Genomic DNA, 21,709 nt, shown 5'->3' with positions numbered 1-21,709 from the left:
AAGACTATCAATACTTCAGAACAGTAACAGTTCCAGGGTTTATGAGCCCTTCATGTTAATTTACTGTCAATACAAAGTATAAAGAGATACATGATAGTAAAACAGCCTACTGATGATCCAGCCAAACTTAGGCGAGGATGCCCAAATACAGGCCATGGCCCAGTAGAACACATGCTCAGTCCCCATCCCCACCCCCAATTTCATATTTAACAGGCTGTACCCCAGGCAACTTTTCAAATGGTTCTCAGGGCATCCCATTAGGTACATACAGCACTCTGGGCTAAGAGCATTTTAACAGGAAAATGCTGCCAGTACACACTTCCCAATTTGTTTTCTCAAATGATGACACTGATCCAGCCATTATGCCAACGAAACAGTGAGCAAACAGGTCAACTTGAGTTCATAGTAAGCTTCAGGCATCTCTAAGATGGTACTATTAGAAATAAAATGCCCCCACCAAGAAACAAGAAATGTCTACATCCGCCCTCTCCCCTCGGAAGTCTTTATTAAGTTTGCCCCCTTATTATTTAATATTTGCATGAATTGTTTGATAACCAGTCTCCAAAATATTGACATCCATGCCATCAAGATTGCTCCAGAGAAAAAATTACCAATTCTTATGTAGCAGATAATGCTGTCCTCAGAAGTCTTTATTTTAATATTCTCTTTCTGAAGAAGACAACAAACTGAGAGACTACGTAAAAGAAAGACTGCCTCATAGCAAGGCCTTCACCTTTGTTCAGCTTCTTCCATAGTTCTAGTATCTAGGATTCTTCTTCCATAGTTGAGGCATTAATTGTCTCCGACTGAAGAGCACATCACAGTCTTAGCCATGGTATCTGAATGTCTGCCATCAGGATAAAGTGACTTTGAAACAAGTTGCTCACAAAGAAGTTTAATTCATTTATTACCTGTGCACAAGAGAAATAACTACCAATAAAAACCCAAAAGATATACAGTATTTTTACATGGTGGTTAAAAGTAATTAGAATATCACATGACAGTGTCAGTGAAAGTATGCTTCCAATTACAAATCATAATGCAAAGTTGGACTCTCAAAGGGATAAAGCCAAAGAGCTTTAGGCAAAAGCAGTTTTGGAGCAAATGACTGTGCTCCACACAAAGATGAAGGTATTTTACAATCAATCCTTGTGAATATTGAGACAATGTTACAATGCAGGTTTCTGTACAGTTAAGATGTCAAGATCAGATCAACAATCCAAGTATCTTAAAAGAATTTGCCAAAGCACTTCTGCAAAGAGATGCTTGCTAAAGATGCTGTAAGATTCTACTACCCTGGAGATGTCCTTTGTATTTTGTTTAGTCTTTTTTAAAAATGCATGTTTTTGCACTACTGTAATTAAGAAGTCACCTGGGGGGGAAATCTGTTTTCATGTGTATATCCTCCATAGAAATAAAAGCAAGAATTGTAGCTAAATCAAGTGGTATAAATCTTACAGCATTTTGCTAGCAAGAAAGACATGCCAAGTCACAATAAGCAATATGTACCCACAAATCATAGCTTCAATTAGTTTTCCTCTTTAATTTGTATTCTACATAAATTACTATCAAAGGCTAATGTTTAAGCAACTAAATTGGACAGTTGAAGGTCAGATAAAACCTGGTCATCCAACTGGGGAAGCAGATTTCCTTAAAAAAATCACAATAGATGCAGAATGAAGAAGTGTTTGATGCATGCAATAACCAAGTGAAAAAGCATTGATTCCCACTGTTTGAAGAAAACTACTGCACTCCACCTTAATGCATCAGACTGGGTTTAGTTAGAACAAGACAATTCCCAAGAGTCAGAATGAAATAAAGCTGGTATTTTAAAGATTTAAGAGCTGTTATCAAAAATAAATTACATTTTTCAAGTTTCAGAAGTGTTGCTATGATGGCTGGGAACCCAGTAGCCTTTCAATGGCTGCATTGATATCACCTCCTGTTGCTATTAGAGCTTGCAAGTTTGCTTCACGGTTCAAAAAGCCCATTGCACTGAGCTGCTCCAACTGCTGCTGAAATCTGACTTCTGGATTCTGTAGTTGCTAAAAAAAAAACAGCAAAGTGTATCTCATGTTATTCTGGATACACAGGTGCAGAAAGCTTTGTACAAAACTGAACAATAAACCCCAACCCAGAACTTTTCATTCTTCATCTTCCTGCAAACATCTACTTTCGTTTTTCAAAGAAGTCAAGTAAAGATCTGAAGCTGTGGCTTGAAAAACAGGTTACAAAATATTGAGATTCAAAACATCTCCACCTAGTCTCAACACATGAGCTTGCACAGATTTCTAACAACATTATTTTAGCTGCCAGACAGCTGCTATGCATACAGGCATGTGTTACTAAATGATACATTCTTTCAGCCATGAGACTTTAAGGGCTGTAAAGTCAACAACCAGTGGGGTAAGCAGAACAAAAGAAATGCACAGACCATGCATCCCACACACACAGAGCCCCTGTGCGATGAGGTGGTTAGACTGTCTGACTAGGATCTGCGAGACGCAGACTGGAATTGCTACTCAGCCACAGAAGTTAGCTGAGTGACCCGGGGCCCGCTGCACACTCAGCCTAAGCTCCCTCACAGGGCTGTTGTCAAGATAAGACAGAAGAGCTACAGATGATGCAAGTCACTTGGGGTCTCCAATGGGGAGAAAAACAGGATGCAAATAAAGTAAATAAAACATTAATAAATAAACTTATCCTTTGTGAGTGGTTAAAGGCACAATTAACTGGCCTCAATTAGAACCAGAGTCTTAAGCAAGGCTGTAGGTGGGTAGAGGAGCACATGCTTTGTGCAGAGAAGGGCCAAGGATCAATCTGGGCAACCTCCAGTTAAGGAAGCTCGTGGAGTAGACACTTAGTCCCTTGCCCCAAAGAGGTACATCTGGCCACAACTAGAGCCAGGACATTATCTGTCCTGGCCCCCACCTGGTGGAATGAGCTCCTGGAACACCTCCAGGCCCTGTCTGAGACAGCACAATTTCGCAAATCCTGCAAAACCGAGCTCTTCTGCCAGGCATTTGGTTGGGGCCAATGATATGTTAACATCTACTGGGCCCAGCTATCCAACCTACCCACCATCCATTATCCATTACTTACAATAAGATACTTAGACCACAGACTTGGGTGAAAATCAGAGGCGGCTCTGGAAACTGACTGCTGATGCTATTATTTGTATTTGATACTGTTTTTAACTCTGTAATTTTAATTTAAGTTTTACTTTGTCTTGTTGTATATATATGTATGGCATTGTACGCCACCCTGAGCTGCCTCACTCTTACAGGAAACCATGGAGAGCCATTGCTGGTCTGAGTAGACAATAAATTACATGGACAGTTTAAAGGAGCTATGCATTTCTTCCTACATGAAGCTATTGCGTGCATTTCCAGCTACTTATTTTAATGTTTTGCTTCAGTGACATATAAAAAGTGCAATTGCACCCTATAGCTGAAACATTAAAAACATCACTTCCCCACCTCATACCTGAGCATTTGCTCCAGCAAGAGCCTGCAACATCTGCTGAACAAACTGCTGGTGTCCTGTTTCAGCAGTTCCTGATGCTGGACTTGCATTTTCACTGGGAACAGAAGTGGGTGCTGTTGGCCCAGGAGGAATGCCAGCGCTTCCTAATCCAGCTATTCCAGCATTAAAACTGCACAAGAAAGAAGAAACATTCAGGTCTCCTTATCTGTCAACAATCACCTAAGAATCAACTAAGAAACTTGTACTGAACATGAACACAAATTGAGACTAGCACAAGTTTTCTTTAGTAATTTAGTAAAGCGTCTCTTGCAAAAATCTTGTAATTAATTTAGAAAGCAACTCCTTAGAATTAGACTAGCTTAGTATATTAATGTGATGTCTGTGGCTAAACATATTCCAAAGAAAAACAATACATCTAGGCAGCACTTACCCAGGGATAAGTCCTGGTGCCTCTGTTGCTAAAGTCTGCAAACCTTGTTGAATTTGAAGCAAAGCCTGCATAGCTCTAGGATTTGACATGGCAGATAGTGTATCAGGATTCTGCATCTATTGAAAGAAACACAGTGGTCAATCTATGCAGACAGGTTTAAATTATTTTTAAAGACCCAGACTTTATTTTTGAAACTTCTTGGAGAACAGGTGAGATGGCAGATGACTGCAGGTGGGTGAATGTTGTCCCCATCTTCAAGAAACGGAAAAAGGAGGATCTGGGTAACTATCGACCCATCAGCTTGACATCTCTAGCTGGCAAAATTTCAGAACAAATCATCAAACACTCGGTCCTTTAGCAGCTGGAACAGAGAGCTGTGATTTCTAAGTCTCAGCACAGGTTTCACAAGAACAAATCATGTCAAACAAACTATCTCTTTTTTCGAGAAAGTGACTACCTTGATGGATCAGGGGAATGCTGTGGACATAGCATATCTGGAGTTAAGTAAAGCTTTTGATAAGGTTCCACATGATATTCTTGTTGACAAGTTGGTAAAATGCAGTATGAATCCTAATTCTGTCAGGTGGATCGATAGCTGGTTGACAGATCGTACCCAAAGGGTACTTGTTAATGGTTCAGCATCCTCTTGGAGAAGAGTGACAAGTGGAGTGCCCAAGGGATTTGTCCTGGGGCCTGTGTTGTTCAACATATTTATAAATCATTTGGATGAGGGATTAGAGAGGGTACTTATTAAATCCTGGGAGGGGTAGCAAATACAACAGAAGACTGAATCAGAATACAGGATGATCTTGATAGGCTAGAGAACTGGGCTAAACTAAATAAAATGAAATTCAATAGGGACAAATGTAAAATTCTGCATTTAGGTAGGAAAAACCATTTATACCAGTATAGGATGGGGGAGACTTGTCTTGGCAGTAGTATGTGTGAAAAAGATCTAGGAATCTTAGTAGACCAGACATTGAGCATGAGTCAGAATTCGGTGTCTAAAAAGGCAAATGGGATTTTAAGCTGTATCAAAAAGTATCGTGTCCAGATCACGGGAGGTGATGGTACCACTTTACACTGCTGGTTCAGCCTCATTTGGAGTACTGTGTTCAGCTTTGGGCACCACAGTTGAAGGGAGATGTAGATAAACTGGAGTGTGTCGAGAGGAGGGAAACAAAGATGGTGAGGGGTTTGGAGACCAAGACGTATGACGAAAGGCTGGGGGAGCTTGGTTTGTTTAGCTGGGAGAGGAGAAAACTGAGAGGGGATCTGATAACCATCTTCAAGTATTTAAAAGGCTGCCTTATAGAGGATGAAGTAGAGTTATTCTCTCTTGCCCCAGAGGGATGGACCAGAACCAATGAGATGAAATTAATGCAAAAGAATTTCCGTCTAAACATCCGGAAGAAGTTCCTGACAGAGCAGTTTCTCAGTGGAACAGGCTTCCTTGGGAGGTGGTAGGTTCTCCATCTTTGGAGATTTTTAAACAGAGACTGGATCTCATGGAGAGGCTGATTCTGTGAAGGTTCAAGGAAGTGGCAGGTTACAGTGGATGAGTGATAGGATTATGAGTGTCCTGAGTAGAGCAGGGGGTTGGACTAGATGACACAGGAGGTCCCTTCCAACTCTATTATTCTATGGTTCTATGACTTCACTTCCTGCAGTGGGATACTTTCCCCTTCACCACACAACACTTGAAATCAATGGGATAGGGGCAAGAATGTGTAGAAGCTTTGCAGATTCTGAAACTGCTGTGGCACTTTCGAGTTCAGAGGTTTTCAAACAAATATTATTTTGCTTTCAAGAACAAGAAATATCTACATTTTGCCACACAGTTATGGTATTAAACCCCATGCTAGCCTTGAGAACAGCTGAGTGTCAGGTGATGTGCCTAGTAAATTTACACTTATTGAAAGAATAAACTTGGAGCAATGGATCAGAACATGTAAAGAAACAGTGTGAATTCTCACATAAAAATCTGCTTGTCTATGTGAGCAACGGTGACAAATACCCTTGGAAACCACTCAAATACTCGTATTGGCTGCATGATCTTTAACTCCTCCTGCGGTTATAAAATAAAGCCCTAAGGGCTATTGGGGAGGAGTTGGGGCGGACTCTGTCCGTGATAAAAACTTGGAGGGGTGAATCAGGAGCTGCGAAGCGGCTCCTGATTCGCCCGTCCAAGTGCCACTCAAGGGCCAAGCGGCCAATGGGGAGGTGCCTTCCAATTGGCCCCTCACCAGGACAGTCCTGTCATGTCCAACTGCAAATTGCCTCAGAACCCTGACAGAGCTGGCAGGAGGCTGGAGAGTGCGCTCCCTCCCCCTCCCTTGAGGCCTGCTGCAAAGGAGCCTCTGATAGGCCCTGACTGAGGGGAGGGAGGCATTTTCCTTCAGAGAGCAATGCAGGAAAGCCTGAGGGCCTTCCTTTTGAGGGGGCGGGACTTTCCCCTTCTGCCAAACAGTTGCCTGACAGGAAGGCCACAGAAAAGCCCCTTCTCACTTAAAATACTGTTCTGCCCGGAGGTTAGAAACAGCCAAGCCATGTGTCTTTCTTCTTTGCAATTCTCTGCAGATTTGAGGCCACTGCACAGCGTTATTCTGCAGAGGATACTGGCTCTTTTGTCTCCTGTTTCATCTGCACAACAACTCTGTGCAGGCCTCAAGTCTTTCAATTCAACAACAATCTGTGTGAGAGGTCTTAAATGTTTCTTCTCTACCACAACCCTGTCCAAAGTACCCCTTTCTGCCTGGGGAGCTGATCTTTATACTCTGCAGGTGAGCTGTAATTCCAGGACCTCTCCAGGACACACCTGTAGGTTGGCTACCCCTGAGCTGGAAATATTCCTGGAGGTTTGGAGGTGGGACTTCAAAATCGTACAATGCCTCAGAGTCCAGCCTTCAGAGGAGCCATTTTTGCCTGCAGTTGTTAGGGAGTGGTGCAGGGGTGTCCCTCCTGGGCTATGGGCTATGGTCAGCCCTTACCAGCAACTGTTTGTATTCTGGGGCGCAGACAGGCAGACCAGCATCAGTCCTGTGAGTCTGGAAAGTGCAGGAAGATCTAAATAAACATTTACAGCCTGAAGCTGTAAATAGAGAACAAGTAAATGGCTGGAGACACATGGTAACTGAAATGACATTGGCCTGGCAAATAACCTTGGCCTGGCAAATAAAAAAACAGTATAAAAAACCTTACTAGGGTCAAGACTGCTGTGCACAGAGAGTCTTCCTCTTAGGGTTGCCTGTTTCCCTGTGAGGCTCGCTACCCCACCTCCCTCATGGGGGTGTCTGCTATGGGGAGAGAAAGGGAATGCTTTGAGACACCTGAGGCCTGCTGGGTCACTGTGGCCCATTCCCAGTTCTCTCAGATCTCTCACAACCCCACATACCTCACAAGTTGACTATTGTGGAGAGACGAATGGAAAAGTTGTTTGTAAACCGCTTTGAGACTCCTTTGGGTAGTAAGCAATAGGGTACAAAAATCCGTTCTTCTAAGGAGCAACCATGAAAGAAGCATGTGGGCACATAACATTTTATCAACAGTGAAAAAATGGAAAAGAAGGAACAGGGTGGATACCTGTGTACCGTGACTACCCCATGTGTTATAGGGCAGAGGGGCATTTCGGTGAATGTGGCCTAATTCACACAAGAAGGGAAATGACGCAGAACTGGGTGGAATTGGTTGCCATGTAATCTTCCCCTAAGAAGAGTCTCCAGTCTGATTTTCCCTTCACATATCTGAGGACATGGCTCTGGAAAGTTCATCTGTAACCACTATGCCAAAATTCCCAAAGGTCAGTCCTCTCCCACCCACAACAAACATTCCACACCACAGGTTCTTGACACCCATATCTCCACACCCATACCCTCATTTGCCACCACAACCTCCCACACAACACACACATTCAACCCCATGCCCTTACAGACTGGACAACTCCTTCCCTTCCTCTTCCCACTGCCAAGCTCTAGCGCCCGTTGCATCCAAGAATACCCCAAGTCATTAAATATTTCTGGAACAAAATGTTTCAGAAAAGTGAACTAGCCATTAGTTTGTTCGTTCGTTTCATTTATATACCGCCCTCCCGCTAAACCAGCTCAGGGCAATGTACAGCATAATAATACAATAACAATAAAAATACTGCATATTAAAACCATTAAAAAATCTTTAACTAACAGCAACATCCATTACAGCTAGTATTTCTAATGCCATCCCTTTGAATAGGTTTGTTGCCAGATTAAGATGGAGACGTGGAAGTGCTTGGGGGGAAGGATTAGATGTTATTAGCAACAAACAGCCTCTCTGAAGAGCTTTTTTTGCTACTGTGTCCTGTTCTAAGTTTGCCTCATTTTCCAACTCACTTGTTGAAGGAAAGTTGGAATTTGTTGTCTCATCTGCTCTTGAAGCTGAGGATTTCCAGCAAACAGAGGGTTATTCAGCATCATCTGTGGAATAAAGTGCTTTTTAAAGATACATAATATATCTAACTCTGCAGAATAGAAATGCCACTTAGATTATGTCTGCTATCACAGTTAACAATATACACCTAAAACATACCAGTTTTGTGCCTGTGTGTGTCTAGAACCTATTTAGGTATTTAAAGCTGGTTGCAATTAGATTTTACGCACATATCATTTAGAAAGACCACCAGCCAACTAGTGTTACTCGTACACACCATAATGTCTTGTACAGAAATCAAATGAGGGCAAATATTAGGAAGAACAATTCCACTTGCAGCTGATGCTTAAAAAATTGGGCATAGTGATCAGTGCCCTGGTTTCTATAGTAACTGCCAGTCTCTGCTGGAAGACAAGCACCCCACTTTTTCCTCAAGCCCTATAAGCAATCATCTTTACATCAGTTTAAGGAGGGATTTAGTTCCACTGCAACCTCTCTTCCTGAGCCTCCCGTGAAAAAAGATGATAGTCCATGAGGCACTTCTCCCCCCCCCCACTACCATCTGAGTAATGGAATGTGCTTCTGCAGCTTCTTTCCTTACATTCCAGGTGGCATGTGGGAAATTAAAGGACCAGTCCAGCACTCTACAGAGAGAGAGAGAGGGTAGACAGACGCAACCACAGGTGCAAGATATGCAAGATGTGGCTGGGCAGGCAAGCCTGTCCTCTTTTTATGCCAGCTTTCTACCCAGCCAGATTTCATAGGCTGCCACACTTGCATCCAACTTTCCTTTTAGACTCACTCTAACTGCTTGAACCAAGTTCATGTCCATCATTCTATGGGCTCCATCCCAGAGATACAGAATACCCTTTTCTTTTTCATTACTCTCTACATCCCAGACTTTAGGTCTGCTTTGATGTTCCACCTTCAGACTAGGAAGTATAAGATACTGATATGCACTGTAGATAAGCAGTCTTTATTCAGTATAGAGGGAAATTCTGCCAGCAAGATTTCCCACCTATTACTTCCTCTGGCTTGACTTTCATACCCAACAACCAATACCAGGATAGTGTAGGAGCCAAGAACAGCAGAAAAGATCCCTACACCAGTCAATTAACAAGTACATACAGGACTAAGAGAAAAGGAAGCAGGAGAAAAGGAAGCCACGCCTGCCTCTCCCCCCCCCCGCCCGCGCAGAGAGAAGCTCACCAGGCTGCTTCACTTGTGTTCCGGCTAGTTTTCTGCTGTGAGAGCTGGGGGGGGGGGGAGATGCAGGCGTGGCTGCTAGCACGCCGGCGGGCACAAACCCGCATGCACATTTTCACCACCAGGGGGTGCTAATGCGCATGCGCGCACCTGGGCCGCTGGCTCTTCATCACCCCCGGAGGTAGCCCCCAACCTTCATCACCCCCGGAGGCAGCCCCCAACCTCTATTTTACAGAACTCAGGAGAGAGTACAAAGACATCAGAATTGTCTTGATGCTACAAGTAAGATCAGGAGGGAATGAACAACAGCAAGTGAGGCTAGTTACAGACATGCTATGCTGTTCATGACATCTGCGATATATGGCATACTAAGGAAATCTTGTCTGCCATATTATGCCACACAAATTTGTTCAAAGAATAAAAAGGCTAGGCATAACCTCTAACACAGTGGTCCCCAACCCCCGGTCCGGGGACCGGTACCGGTCTACAGATCAGTCGGTACCGGTCCATGGCTCCTCCTTGTCTTCCTCCCCAGCTGCTGCCTTGGGGGTTGCCCTTCCACTCTGCCACCGGCTCACCTTTGGTGCTCCCCAGCGGCCGCCATAGCTGGGCCTCCCCCTCGGCATGGCACTGCACAGCTGCTGCTGGCAGCACCCCCCAGCGAGTGGCGGGAAGTCAGGGGCACTGGCGGGAAAGCAAGTGGAGCAGGGGCTCAGGCTGCAGCGACATCCCTCAGCAAAAGACTACCCCCCCCGGGCCTCAGTAAAATTGTCACGCATTGACCGGTCCCTGGTGATAAAAAGGTTGGGGACCACTGCTCTAACAGACATCAATCCAGTAACATCTACTCTTCCTCAAATGAGTCTGTGAAATAGATTAGGTGCCCTGCTAGGATGCCTTCACCGGTTCTTAAAAACAGCACTGCATTTCTGTTTAGCTGTTATGCATTTTAAGACTTACCTGTGCTGCAAGGTCAGGATTCTGGCTTAATGACTGCATCATGCTCCTCATGTAGGGTGCAGACAGCATGTTCTGCATCAGTTGTGGATTTTCAGTTATTTGCTGCAACAAGCTTTGCATTCCAGGTGTGTTGAACATACCAGCTTTAAGAAAGGAAGGACCAGCTTTCAGAAACTCACAAATATGGCACTTTCTCATGAGTAAACATTTCATTGTAAATGATTAAAGCAACAAACCTCCAAGACCAGGTCCCAAGTTTGGCATCGCAGAGCTCTGTCCTGTGCTTCCAGTGCTACTATTTTCAACATTACTGCCTCTGCCACTGTCTCCACTGCTGCTGCCTGTGCTTGGGGAACTCTGTGTGTTGGACTGAGGAGCCCACGGATTTGGTAAAGGATCTCTATTTTCTGTGCGAGATGGCTGGTTGTCTCCACCTGAAGTTGAATTGCTTACTAGGGAAGCAAATGGGTTGCCTCCAAACTACAAGGAAAAAAAAAACATCCATCCAGTTAAGCAGCGATGTTCTTACTGAAGAGCAAGTTTTGGAACATGCACATTCTTCTACCATATTGTTTTTACTGCATAGTTACTGCACAAGGGATGCTATCAACTTGTTCAAGGACATTACCTTCTAATATCCTGCAATGACATTGCAGATAGTATGCAAAGTCCCTATAGTGCCTGTGGAATACAGCCACAAGTTGCCAAAAACAATTATGAAGTGAGTATATCCCTTCACCCCTCCCCAATCTCACTGTATTTTGCTTACTAGGGTTCACACAAACTAGTTGTCAAGTGTGTGCACTGCACTAGTTCGATACATTTGTAGCCAGAAGTATTCAGCAATGCTCTACTCAGTTACTTCAGAAAGCACAATGATTTCTAACTGGTATGTTATACTAAATAGATACATGGAACTAAGGAATTAGTTATAGCAAACTAGCAAAACTAGAAGCAAAACTAGAAGAAGATGAAGAAGAAGAGTTGGATCTTATATACTGTTTTTCTCTCTCCGAAGGAGTCCCAAAGTGGCTTACATTCACTTTCACTTTCCTCTCCCCACAACTGACACCCTGTGAGATAGGTGAGGCTGAGAGAGCCCTGATATTACTGCTCGGTCAGAACAACTTTATCAGTGCTGTGGCAAGCCCAAGGTCACCCAGCATGTGGAGAAGCAGGAAATCAAAACCAGCTCACCAGATTAGAAGTCCACACTCCTAAGCACCACACCAAACTGGCTCAAGTATAACTAGGTGTTATACTTGACGCCTGGGCATTGCCAAAAATGCAGGCCCATAAGAGGTTCTCCCTCATTACAATATTGCCATTCAGGCACAGTTACCAGTGCCCTGAAGCCTTTTATAGCATGCACTATTCCACATTATGGCACAAGTAAGTGAGCCTAAAAAGGGCCAGGGCCTTTTCGGTCGTGCCCCGATCTGGTGGAATGAGCTCCCAGAGGAGTTAAGGGCCTTGCGGGAGCTTACAGCATTCTGCAGGGCCTGTAAAACGGAGTTCTTCTGCCAGGTCGCTGGATGAGGCTGGGCCACAAGGAAGATATGGCCCACCTTATAGCAGTGTGGCAGCAGTAGCAAAGTATAATCAGCACCCTCTGCTTTCCATCACTCATCACCCCTCTAGAACGGGTATCTGGGATAACTTATATAGATATTGGACTTTCTGCCACATCCATTTTATTATTTTATTTTGTGTATTACTATGTATTGCCTTTTATGGATTTTATTGTATGGTTTTATTGGGGATTTTATGCTGTAACTTGCCTCGAGCCTCCAGGGAGAGGCGAGTAACAAGTCTAATAAATAATAATAGTAATAATATGTTGTACAAGTAGAAGAGATAACACAACACCGTGTTGCTGTTTCTGGCAAGCAGCCATATGTCAAATGGAAAGTCTCGTTTTGTTCTTATGAAATGGTAAGTATTAAACATGAGGTACCGAAGGCTTCTCCCTCTAGTATTTTTCAACTTTTACAGGAGAATTTACAGACCACCCTCACCTGCTCTTGTGCTGCATTCAGCATTGGCTCCTGTATATCTGTGTACATACGTCGCAGAGCATTATAGCCACCAGGTATACTTTCAAGGTTGCTCAAGGCACGGTCCTGGTTTCTCATCATTTCTTGCATCATTGCAGGGTTTCTAGCAAGCTCTAAAGTCTAAGCAGGAAAATTCATATTTGAAACAATAGCTCCAAGATACAGGACTAGGATCCAAAGAACTATGTTAGGTATTATTATTTATTTAATTTATAGTCCGCTTTCCTCCAGGGATTCAAGGTGGATTACAACAGCAATCTAACCCCCATAAAAACAAAGGTAAAAGTCTCACAATTATCATAAATATCAGATGGTATGTCCAAGACGGAATAAATTCACTATTTAGTTCTCAGAATGCCATTTTTCTTTTGTAGTAACGGACACAAGATGAGTAGTGTTGGACCTTACAGAGTAGACTGGAAACAGCCTCATAGCTTATTGCAGGAGTCCCCAACTTTTTTGTGCTTGAGTTACACAACTACTGAAGTGGCTGCAGCAGGAGGTGGAGTTAACTATAAAATGGCTGCCACAAGAGACAGAGCCAACTACACAATGTCACATTAACTCTGATAGTAGCATTTCAGAAACGAGCTGTTTACTTAGTGAAGGGTCTTGTTCTGTTACCCACAGGAACTTAAAACCAAAATCTCCACAGTCCATCAGCTCTCCAAAGCCCTGCTGGTCAAAAGCCCCAGCTATCCTTGCCTGTGTTATCAAAAGACCTGACAGGCACCACTTTGGGAACCCCTGGATTAATAGCAGAGCTCATGTATTGCATGCAGAATGTCCTAGGTTTAACTGCCCCACGACATTTCCAGCTGAAAGGGTCTCAAGTAGGGAAAGACTTATGCTTGAGCTCCTGGAGGGCCAGTGTCAATTGACGTAGCTCAGTCAGTTGCACTACTGACTCAGCATCTGACAGTCCACATATGTTGGTAATGGGAAGCACTGAAGAGGATGAACAGTTGTCCATTTTGTTTCAACACATCATATGGTGTTTGAAATATTCTTAAGGAATATTACCAAAATAAATCAAATTGGCTTACAATACAGATAGACCAATTTGCATACATATCCAAGGAAAGTTACAGTTCAACACCAACATCACAGCCTAACTTAACATACCTGTCTCATTATATCTGGATTATTAAGCATATGACTAATCTCTGGATTGCGCTGTATCAACTGTTGCATTTGAGGATTAGCCATAATTAACTGTCTCATTAGGTCTGGGTTTGAAAGCATGCTTTGGACAAAGGGATTCTCCATGATCTGAACCATCATCTCTGGATTGGACATTAGTTGTCGCTGCATCTGACTCTGTAGTTCTGAGAAGTTTGAAGTATTCAGTCCCAGACTACTCAGACTTGCAAGTCCTCCAATACCACCTAGATGGAACAAAACAGAACATGATAAATTACTGTTTATGGAAGGTTTCTCTAGCTAATTTATTAGTGCCATGAAGTAGTTGGAATGCTCTCTAAGCATTGCCATTTTCCAATGTCACAGAGTTAACCAATTTATAAACAACAGTTTACAGTACAAGTTACCAAATCAGACAAAATTTTGTAACTCCTAGTCCGTCTATCTGAGAAGCCCAATTATGGTATGGCAAGTATACTTCAAAACATAATTCATAAGCTTAAAAAATGGAGCTACTGCTATAAAAGTTGTGTTCCTATTCCCAGAGATGTCTTCCCACAACCAAGCCAGGCCAATAAACCTTACCCAAGCCAAAAGGACTGCTAGTTGTTGAAGTTGTAGAGGTACTACTGGTGGATGCTGCTGTAGTAGTAGTACTTCCTGCAGTATTTGTTTGCTGAGTTGAATTATCATGTGATCTGTCAAAAAGTTAACACATAAGCACATAGAACAGTTATTAAATAACAGTCCAAAACTGATATTTAATTATGGATATTCAGAAACAATTCAATTATCCAATGTAACTGTAATTCAATATATTTTACCAGTTTCAACTGATTATGCCATATTACCAGCTATGATTTGATAACCAAGAGTCACCATGACACAAAAATTAAAGTTGCTTCAATAAATTAAAAGCATCTCCAACCACAGAAGTGACTCTGAATGGACAGCACATAGTACATTGCTAAATGTGAAGTTATAACTGCTGGGATGGAATTACTACATGATGCAACAACAAGAAAAACTTTCAGCAGCTTTCTTCTAAGCCTACTCAAAAAATATTCCAGAAGGATTTTTGCTCCTGGGGCTCTGCTTCCTAATGCTGAATTAGCAGAACTTAAAAGCTCTTAAAAGGCAATGAATAAAAGATGGAATATATTCCAAGTTTTGGTTATTTCCGTTGTATTAGTAATAAAAATTCCCCAAAGGCAACATTTGCTTTCTGAAATAACAGGGCTAGTGTGAATTTTTCTCTCAATAGCTATGTCCAGTAGGAAGCAGAATACGCTGATTTGCATGCAACTGTTTTAGAAATTAAGGTAATCTTAGACAAATGACTGTTCATAATATACAAACACATTTCTTAATGGTGTGCCTCAAAAATAGCTTTATTACTCAGGAGGCGGAGCCATGGCACTTGGATAGCTCGAATACTTCGAGCTCCTGTTCCACTGAGGGTCAATCACTGCTGTGATTGACAGAATCGGGTTTTGGGTACGCTAACCCAACCATAAATCTTCTCAGGAATTCCTTGTGAATCTCTGGGGCCTCTCTGTTCCGCAGGGAAATTAATCTCCCACTGGAACGTAAGCTCAGTGTGCACAGGGTCCAGCAAGCGCCGTCCGCCATCTTAAAATCTTTTTTCCTTTTCCTCTTTTTTCAACTCTGCAATCTACAAAGCTTATTTTAATCTACAAAGATAATTGGATACCTCCCAGCAAGACCTTCGACTCACCACAACTCCGGAGTGAAAACATCTGGCAGACATCAGAGCCTACAAACAGTGAGTGGGGTTTCCCTCGGCACCTTCTTCCCTGGAATGAACTCTCGGCGTGGAGAGTTGCTCTCGCTAATCCAAACAAGCCAGAGTGACAGGATTTATTACCACTGAGGGGGTGAAGCAGCCAAATTCCAAGATATTGAGTCATTAATCAACGCAGAGATGCAAGTGCTTTTCCGCTTCTCCGTCTTTACTTTTCCCCCCGTTTCTGGCTCTGCTTGATGCCACCTCATCATGAGGCAGGCTAATTTTCTTTTCTAAGCGAAGAAGGACTTAAATCAACTCAAACTAATAAATAACAGCTCTTATTATATCTGTTTTTGGTCTTCGAAGATAAGAGAGATTAGAGCCGTGGAATCTCGCGAGAACTAAGCTCTAGAAACATTCCTTTAATTCAAAACAGACTGTTGCTTTCGTTAGGACTCTGTAGGACCTCTACTGGCTATTTGCAAAATTGCAAATATATTTTGGAAACAACATATGCATAACTGATTAAGTCTAACAAAATTCCAAACCTGGAACATGTTTTCGTTTAAAAAATTTGCATATCTTCTAGATAAACAAACACAAGACCTGAAAGAATCTCTAAATGGTTCACTTAAAAATATGCTCATGGAGTTTAAAGGCATTAAGGAAGAAGTCTCTAACAGGAATGATGAACCAATAGTAGTGGCTGATGATAGCTTTAAACAAGATGGAAAATTACCAGCAGAAGAGGAATCTGAAATTATGGAGATGGAAAAGGGGATGTCAGAGTCTTGCAGCTCAGATAAGGACACCCTACCTGAGAAGATATATAGCCACTCCAAAGCAACAATACACAAGAAAGACATATGGATCTGCGGTGAAAGCAATCGATTGAAAGGAGCTTCATGGAAAAACATCTGTACTGATATTGGAGTCCAGGAGGTACAACTGCTTCAAGATTTATCGATGTATACTTCGAGGGAAAGACTACAACTGTACTTTCCCAGCCAAAGACCAATAGGACAGAACATTAGTCAACGGGAGCCACAAGACGTAATAAGCCTCGAAATGAGACCTCCTTAAGAAGCTTGGGGAATGGAAATGCAACACAGTGGTCGAAATTCCTTTCCTCTTTTACCTCCTGTATGTAGCCATATAGGCAATATAACTAGTTAAGAAGTTAATCTGGGGTCTAAGATCTTTTAAGTAAGCTGAATCTGTATTATTAAACCTAATTTCGCACTGCCTACTAGCTCAAAATCAAAGCATAACTAAAAGGAGACACCTAATGGAATGGGCTTATATTATAGTGTGGGGTTTTAGATTTCCTATGATAGCTGAATTTGAATTATCTAGCATATCTCTGTAGTGACTTTCAGCCTAAATTTAAAGCACTAAAAGAAGGTTTTTAACTGAGGAGGTGTAAATATAACTAACGAAAAATCTATTCTATTAATTAATGAAGACTCCATTTTATTATTTCTGGTATTAACAATGTATACTTATACATATTTGTTTCTCTTCTTTCTGTACAATTAAGTAGGCTTATTCTTTTTTTTTTTCCTTTTTCCCTTTTTCTAGTGAAAATGTGGAGGGCTCTAGGACTACGTTAAGTATAAACTGTTTATGATTGTTAAAACTATCAGAAACTATGCAAACAAATGTTGAAATGATGGTAACAAGGTAGACTTCTCTTTTTAAATGTGGTGCAAACGTGAAAAAGTCTATAAAAAGTCTATAAGCTTTGGGTAAAAGTCCATAATATTGTAGCCAGTTTATAATCTTAAATGGAGAGAAGAGGGTTTTTAAGATTGAAACAGGGAACCAAAATGTTTTTCCACAGTGCTTCCTAACCCACATACAGAGCTTCTTCTTCTATGCCACGACGGCAGAAAAACTAGAATTGGCCAAGAAATGGAAAACGTAAGAACTACCCTCGACAGAAGACTGGGTGAATAAACTAGCTGATCTTACCAAGATAGCCAAACTGACACTAAGAGGCCTTTCAAGAACAATGGGGCCCTTACCTGAACTATTTACAAAAGGGATTAAAAATGGGGAACCAAGTGTATCAAATGAAGAGTATAGCTCTCCTTTTTTGTATTAACAATGTAGATTGCATGTATCTCACTGTCTTCAACTCTTCAATTCTGGAAAATAAAATAAAAACTTTCTATAAAAAAAAAAATAGCTTTATTAGACTGGCAATAACGCAACTTGTTTTCATTACAACTGTCAGCCTGATAAGAGGTATGATACACACCAAGGAAAGCCATAGTCTTGTTGTATACCACGTTGGTCAGACTGCACCTGGAATATTGTGTGTAGTTTTGGAGGCCTCACTTCATAAAGGATGAGGACAAAATTGAGAGGGTGCAGAAGAGATTGACAAGGATGATCCAAGGCCTGGGGACCAAGTACTAATGAGGAAAGGCTGAGGAATTTGGGAAATTTTCAGCCTGGAGGAGGTTGAGAGATGACATTATAGCTCTCTTTAAGTATTTGAAAGGTTGTAACTTAGAGAAGAGCAGGGAGGTCAGGGAGGAATTTCTATTGGCAGAAGAGGATAACTGTACCAGCTAGATAGCAGGAAAAAAGTGTTCACAATCAGAGTAGTTCAGCAGTGGAACAGGCTGCCTAAACAGGTGGTGAGCTCCCCCTCACTGTCAGTATTTAAGCAGCGGCTGGACAGATACTTATCATGGACACTTTAGGCTGATCCTGAATTGAACAGAGGGTTGGACTAGATGGCCTGTATAGCCCCTTCCAACTATATCTTTTCTCTAACTGCAACACTGAGTTACGTTAATCAAAGAGACATAGAAGAACCTCAAACTTCAGAAAATGAATCAAACCTTTTCTAGCTTCTTTTAAGCTCGCATCACACATAATTTTTTCCTACATAAATATATATACACACGTGGGATGAAATATATAGCGTGCAAACAAATGCATAACAGTATTCATCTTTTTTGTTTGTTTAATAATACGGACTTGGGGTGTGCATACAGGCCTACCTGAACTGAAAATATACCCAAAAAACATCTAATCAGTATTCTGAGGGGTATATTTCAGCATTCCAAATGTATTCAGGATTTTTCAGGAGAACTGCTCATGTGCACACACACACACAATATACTTGGGAATTACTAGCAAACTTGGAACAACAACTGAGAGGCTGGAGCAAATCGCTTCCCTTGCTCAGATGTTTTTGGACTTTCTTCTGCAGTCCTTTTAAACAGGAGGTGTTTAAAGGGATTGCAGAAAACAGCTTGCAAAAGAGCCAAGAGAGGGGACCTCCCTCCCCACTGGCTCAGCTGGGGCTCTTTTGGGCTATTCAACAGAACTGCTGAAGAGAGCACCAGCTGAGCCTGTAGGAGAGTACTCCCTGAAGGTATAGATGCTTTGTGAGCTCTTTTGGCCAGTCCAATTTAAAGGGACCACCCAAAAGAGCCCCACTGAGCTACCTCTCAGCTGTTTTTTGTGGCTTTTCCACTGCATTATTTTACTCTGTATTTTTCTGTTTAGGTCTATTGAAACAAAAAAAATTGGATTTCCAAAAATTTCAAGATCCAAATGTTTATTTATTTTTATTCTTGTATACCACCCTTCCCTGATGTCTCAGGGTGGTTCACATCAAAAATACAACACTAATACAAATAAATTAAAACATCACATAATTAAACATTTATATTAAAAATTAATTTTAAATCCAATTAAAAGCTGTCTTTTACCGAAGGTTAAAACTCGGGGGGGGGGGGGGAACTAGTCAGTTCTTACAGGGTTTAGTAGTGAGTTGTAGGCAGGGAGGCCAGCATTCCTAGATCTCATTTCTGGCCTCAACCATAGGGCTCCCAGAACAGCTCTGTCTTGAAGGTCCCGCAGTCCCTGATATCATTTAGCAGAGCACTCCACCACGTTTTATTTTGCCAATACTTTACTGGTTTTGGGATTCAGGGGGTGGGGGGGAATGGGGGATACTGACATTTTTGGGGGGTCCATTAGACTCAAACAGAAAAATACAGAACAAAATTGCACACCCCTAAAGCAAACTTTTGTGGCACAGAGTGGTAAGGCAGCAGACATGCAGTCTGAAGCTCTGCCCATGAGGCTGGGAGTTCAATCCCAGCAGCCGGCTCAATGTTGACTCAGCCTTCCATCCTTCCGAGATCCGTAAAATGAGTACCCAGCTTGCTGGGGGCTAAACGGTAATGACTGGGGAAGTCACTGGCAAACCACCCTGTATTGAGTCTGCCAAGAAAACGCTAGAGGACATCACCCCAAGGTCAATGACTTGGTGCTTGCACCTTTCCCTTTCCCTTTAAAAGGGCATTCAATGAATACTGTTTTTGCAAAATACGTATAAACCTATGAAGGACTATATGAAATGCTGATAATCTTGGATGTAAAGTAGATTCCAGCAGCTTAATCAGGGATCAAAAGCTCCATTTTGAAGCAATTAATTTTATCGAGATACATCATAGACACAAGTAGCAATGTATAACTACAATAAGAGAGCCGACTAGTTGACCTACCTGTTCTGTGTTTTGATGACAAGGTGAACAGTAAGTCCATCATGGATCCCATGCTGGGTTAAAGTGTCTTGATCTTTTAAAATTTTTCCAGCAAATATCAGCACAAGTTGGTCTGTGTGGGCCTTAAAACGCTTGGAGATTTCTTCCTTAAACTGAAAAAAGTATTGTTTATTCATACAATTAACTAGCCTAAAACATTTTCTAAGTACTGCTAACTTGCACATTTTAATACCACCACAGCCTTTAATGAACTTAGGCCCACATATCTGATGGCACTCCCTGAATGTGGTAGCTTTGTACTTCCAGGCAAATACTTTTGTCTATGTCTCCTTTGTCATGTACAATTTCAGCAGCTCAGGTAATAGGTTGATTCTGCATTGGTTGTTCTAATATAGTTAAAATATATTTAACTTTTTTCATATTCAATGTATTTAATATTCTAATAAATCTGGTTTTAATGTATTTACTGTTACCCAATTTGAGTTCTGTGTAAAAGCACAACAAAGGTTAAAATTATGTATGATGGTTCAATTAATTTCAATGGCAAAGCTAAGAACATGCACAACATTTCCCCATTAAAACAATAGTGCTGAACAGTACTTAACTATGACTAGGCTGTGCTCCAAATGACATATTTTAAAGCAACTAAAGAAACATCACTTTTCTTCAAATATCAATAGTGGTGTAACATTCAGGCATTGTGCTGCATTTCTTTCCACATACACAAGCTTCACCCAGCTATGGTGAGATATCCCAGTATCCTGATACTAAAAAACAGGTTGAAACGTTGCAACATTTAATGAGTGTTCGTGCAGTCCCATCATATTTCCCTTTTTTGGTGTTCATTTAGCTACACCAAGACTAGGGATGGGCATAAACCAGGAAAATGCGGTTTCATTTGTGATGTACCAAGTTTATGAACCACAAACTGTCACAAGCTTTTGGCCACCTCAGGAATCAGTTGGGTTCATGAGGTGGTAGAATAGTCCCTAGTGTGCTAGACCAAATTCGCAATGGGTCTCCAGCTGACTCTTCTCTATCTGTCCGCCAAGTTCGGCCGACTGGGTTTACCTGGTACAAGTTATAGCCCCCCAAAGAAAATGCCCCCAGGAAAATGCCTTTGGGGGCAAATGACCGCCTGCCATTTCCCTAGAAAGCACCTTCTTTGGGGGGCTGTAACTCAGACCCCATAAATCCAATCTTGGCCAAACTTGGTGAGCAGGTAGAGAGTCAGCTGGAGATCCCCTGCAAGTCTGGTGTCTCTAGCTTGCACAAGATCCATTCTATATGCTCCTGAAACTATGCCTCTGAAAATGACTGCTTGTTACTGTGGAGTTCTGTATGGTAAAATAAAGTGCAGCATTCAACCAATAAAGAATCCCTAGGGGTTTAATTTTAATCTTCCTGGAATAAGAAGGGAACTGCTAAAGAAGGAGAAGTGCCAAGCAGTGGTCAGCCTCCACCCCTTACATATCCTTCTTTTTCTTCAACTCCTTGGACTACCAGAATTGGCAATGCAAATACATTTTCATAACAGGTGAAGAATCTGCTTTCATAATACAGAATGTAAGCATGTTTCCAACATATTATACATTCACGACTATGTCCCTCATACCAGTAATTTATGCCAAAACAATTTTCTATTATACAGTTGATATAATATCATATTTGACTATAGTGCCAGCGTTACAGAAAGAAACACTCCTTCCTGTGCTAGAAAAAAAAGATCTGTAAGACCAGC

General features: G+C 41.9%; 1 protein-coding gene across 2 annotated transcripts in view; it reads right to left on the bottom strand.

Annotated features, from left to right (window-relative positions):
- Positions 1-883: 883 nt before the first annotated feature.
- The window catches only part of UBQLN1 (ubiquilin 1), a 31,229-nt gene continuing 10,403 nt past the window's right edge, over positions 884-21,709 (bottom strand). The window contains exons 2-12 of one of the 2 annotated variants that reach the window (XM_077344684.1): positions 19,969-20,120; positions 14,269-14,381; positions 13,666-13,928; positions 12,502-12,660; positions 10,720-10,963; positions 10,484-10,626; positions 8,281-8,364; positions 3,917-4,032; positions 3,487-3,655; positions 1,866-2,045; positions 884-911 (exon numbers count right to left, since the gene is read on the bottom strand). In XM_077344684.1, coding sequence (XP_077200799.1) covers positions 1,890-2,045; positions 3,487-3,655; positions 3,917-4,032; positions 8,281-8,364; positions 10,484-10,626; positions 10,720-10,963; positions 12,502-12,660; positions 13,666-13,928; positions 14,269-14,381; positions 19,969-20,120 — 1,599 coding nt within the window. In that variant the 3' untranslated portion in view covers positions 884-911; positions 1,866-1,889. Of the gene's footprint in view, positions 2,046-3,486; positions 3,656-3,916; positions 4,033-8,280; positions 8,365-10,483; positions 10,627-10,719; positions 10,964-12,501; positions 12,661-13,665; positions 13,929-14,268; positions 14,382-19,968; positions 20,121-21,709 lie in introns of both variants that reach the window. The other variant, XM_077344683.1, reaches the window with a different exon arrangement.

This window comes from Paroedura picta, chromosome 7, assembly GCF_049243985.1.
Source record: "Paroedura picta isolate Pp20150507F chromosome 7, Ppicta_v3.0, whole genome shotgun sequence".
Lineage (NCBI taxonomy): Eukaryota > Metazoa > Chordata > Lepidosauria > Squamata > Gekkonidae > Paroedura > Paroedura picta.
This window is presented reverse-complemented; position numbering and strand designations above follow the sequence as displayed.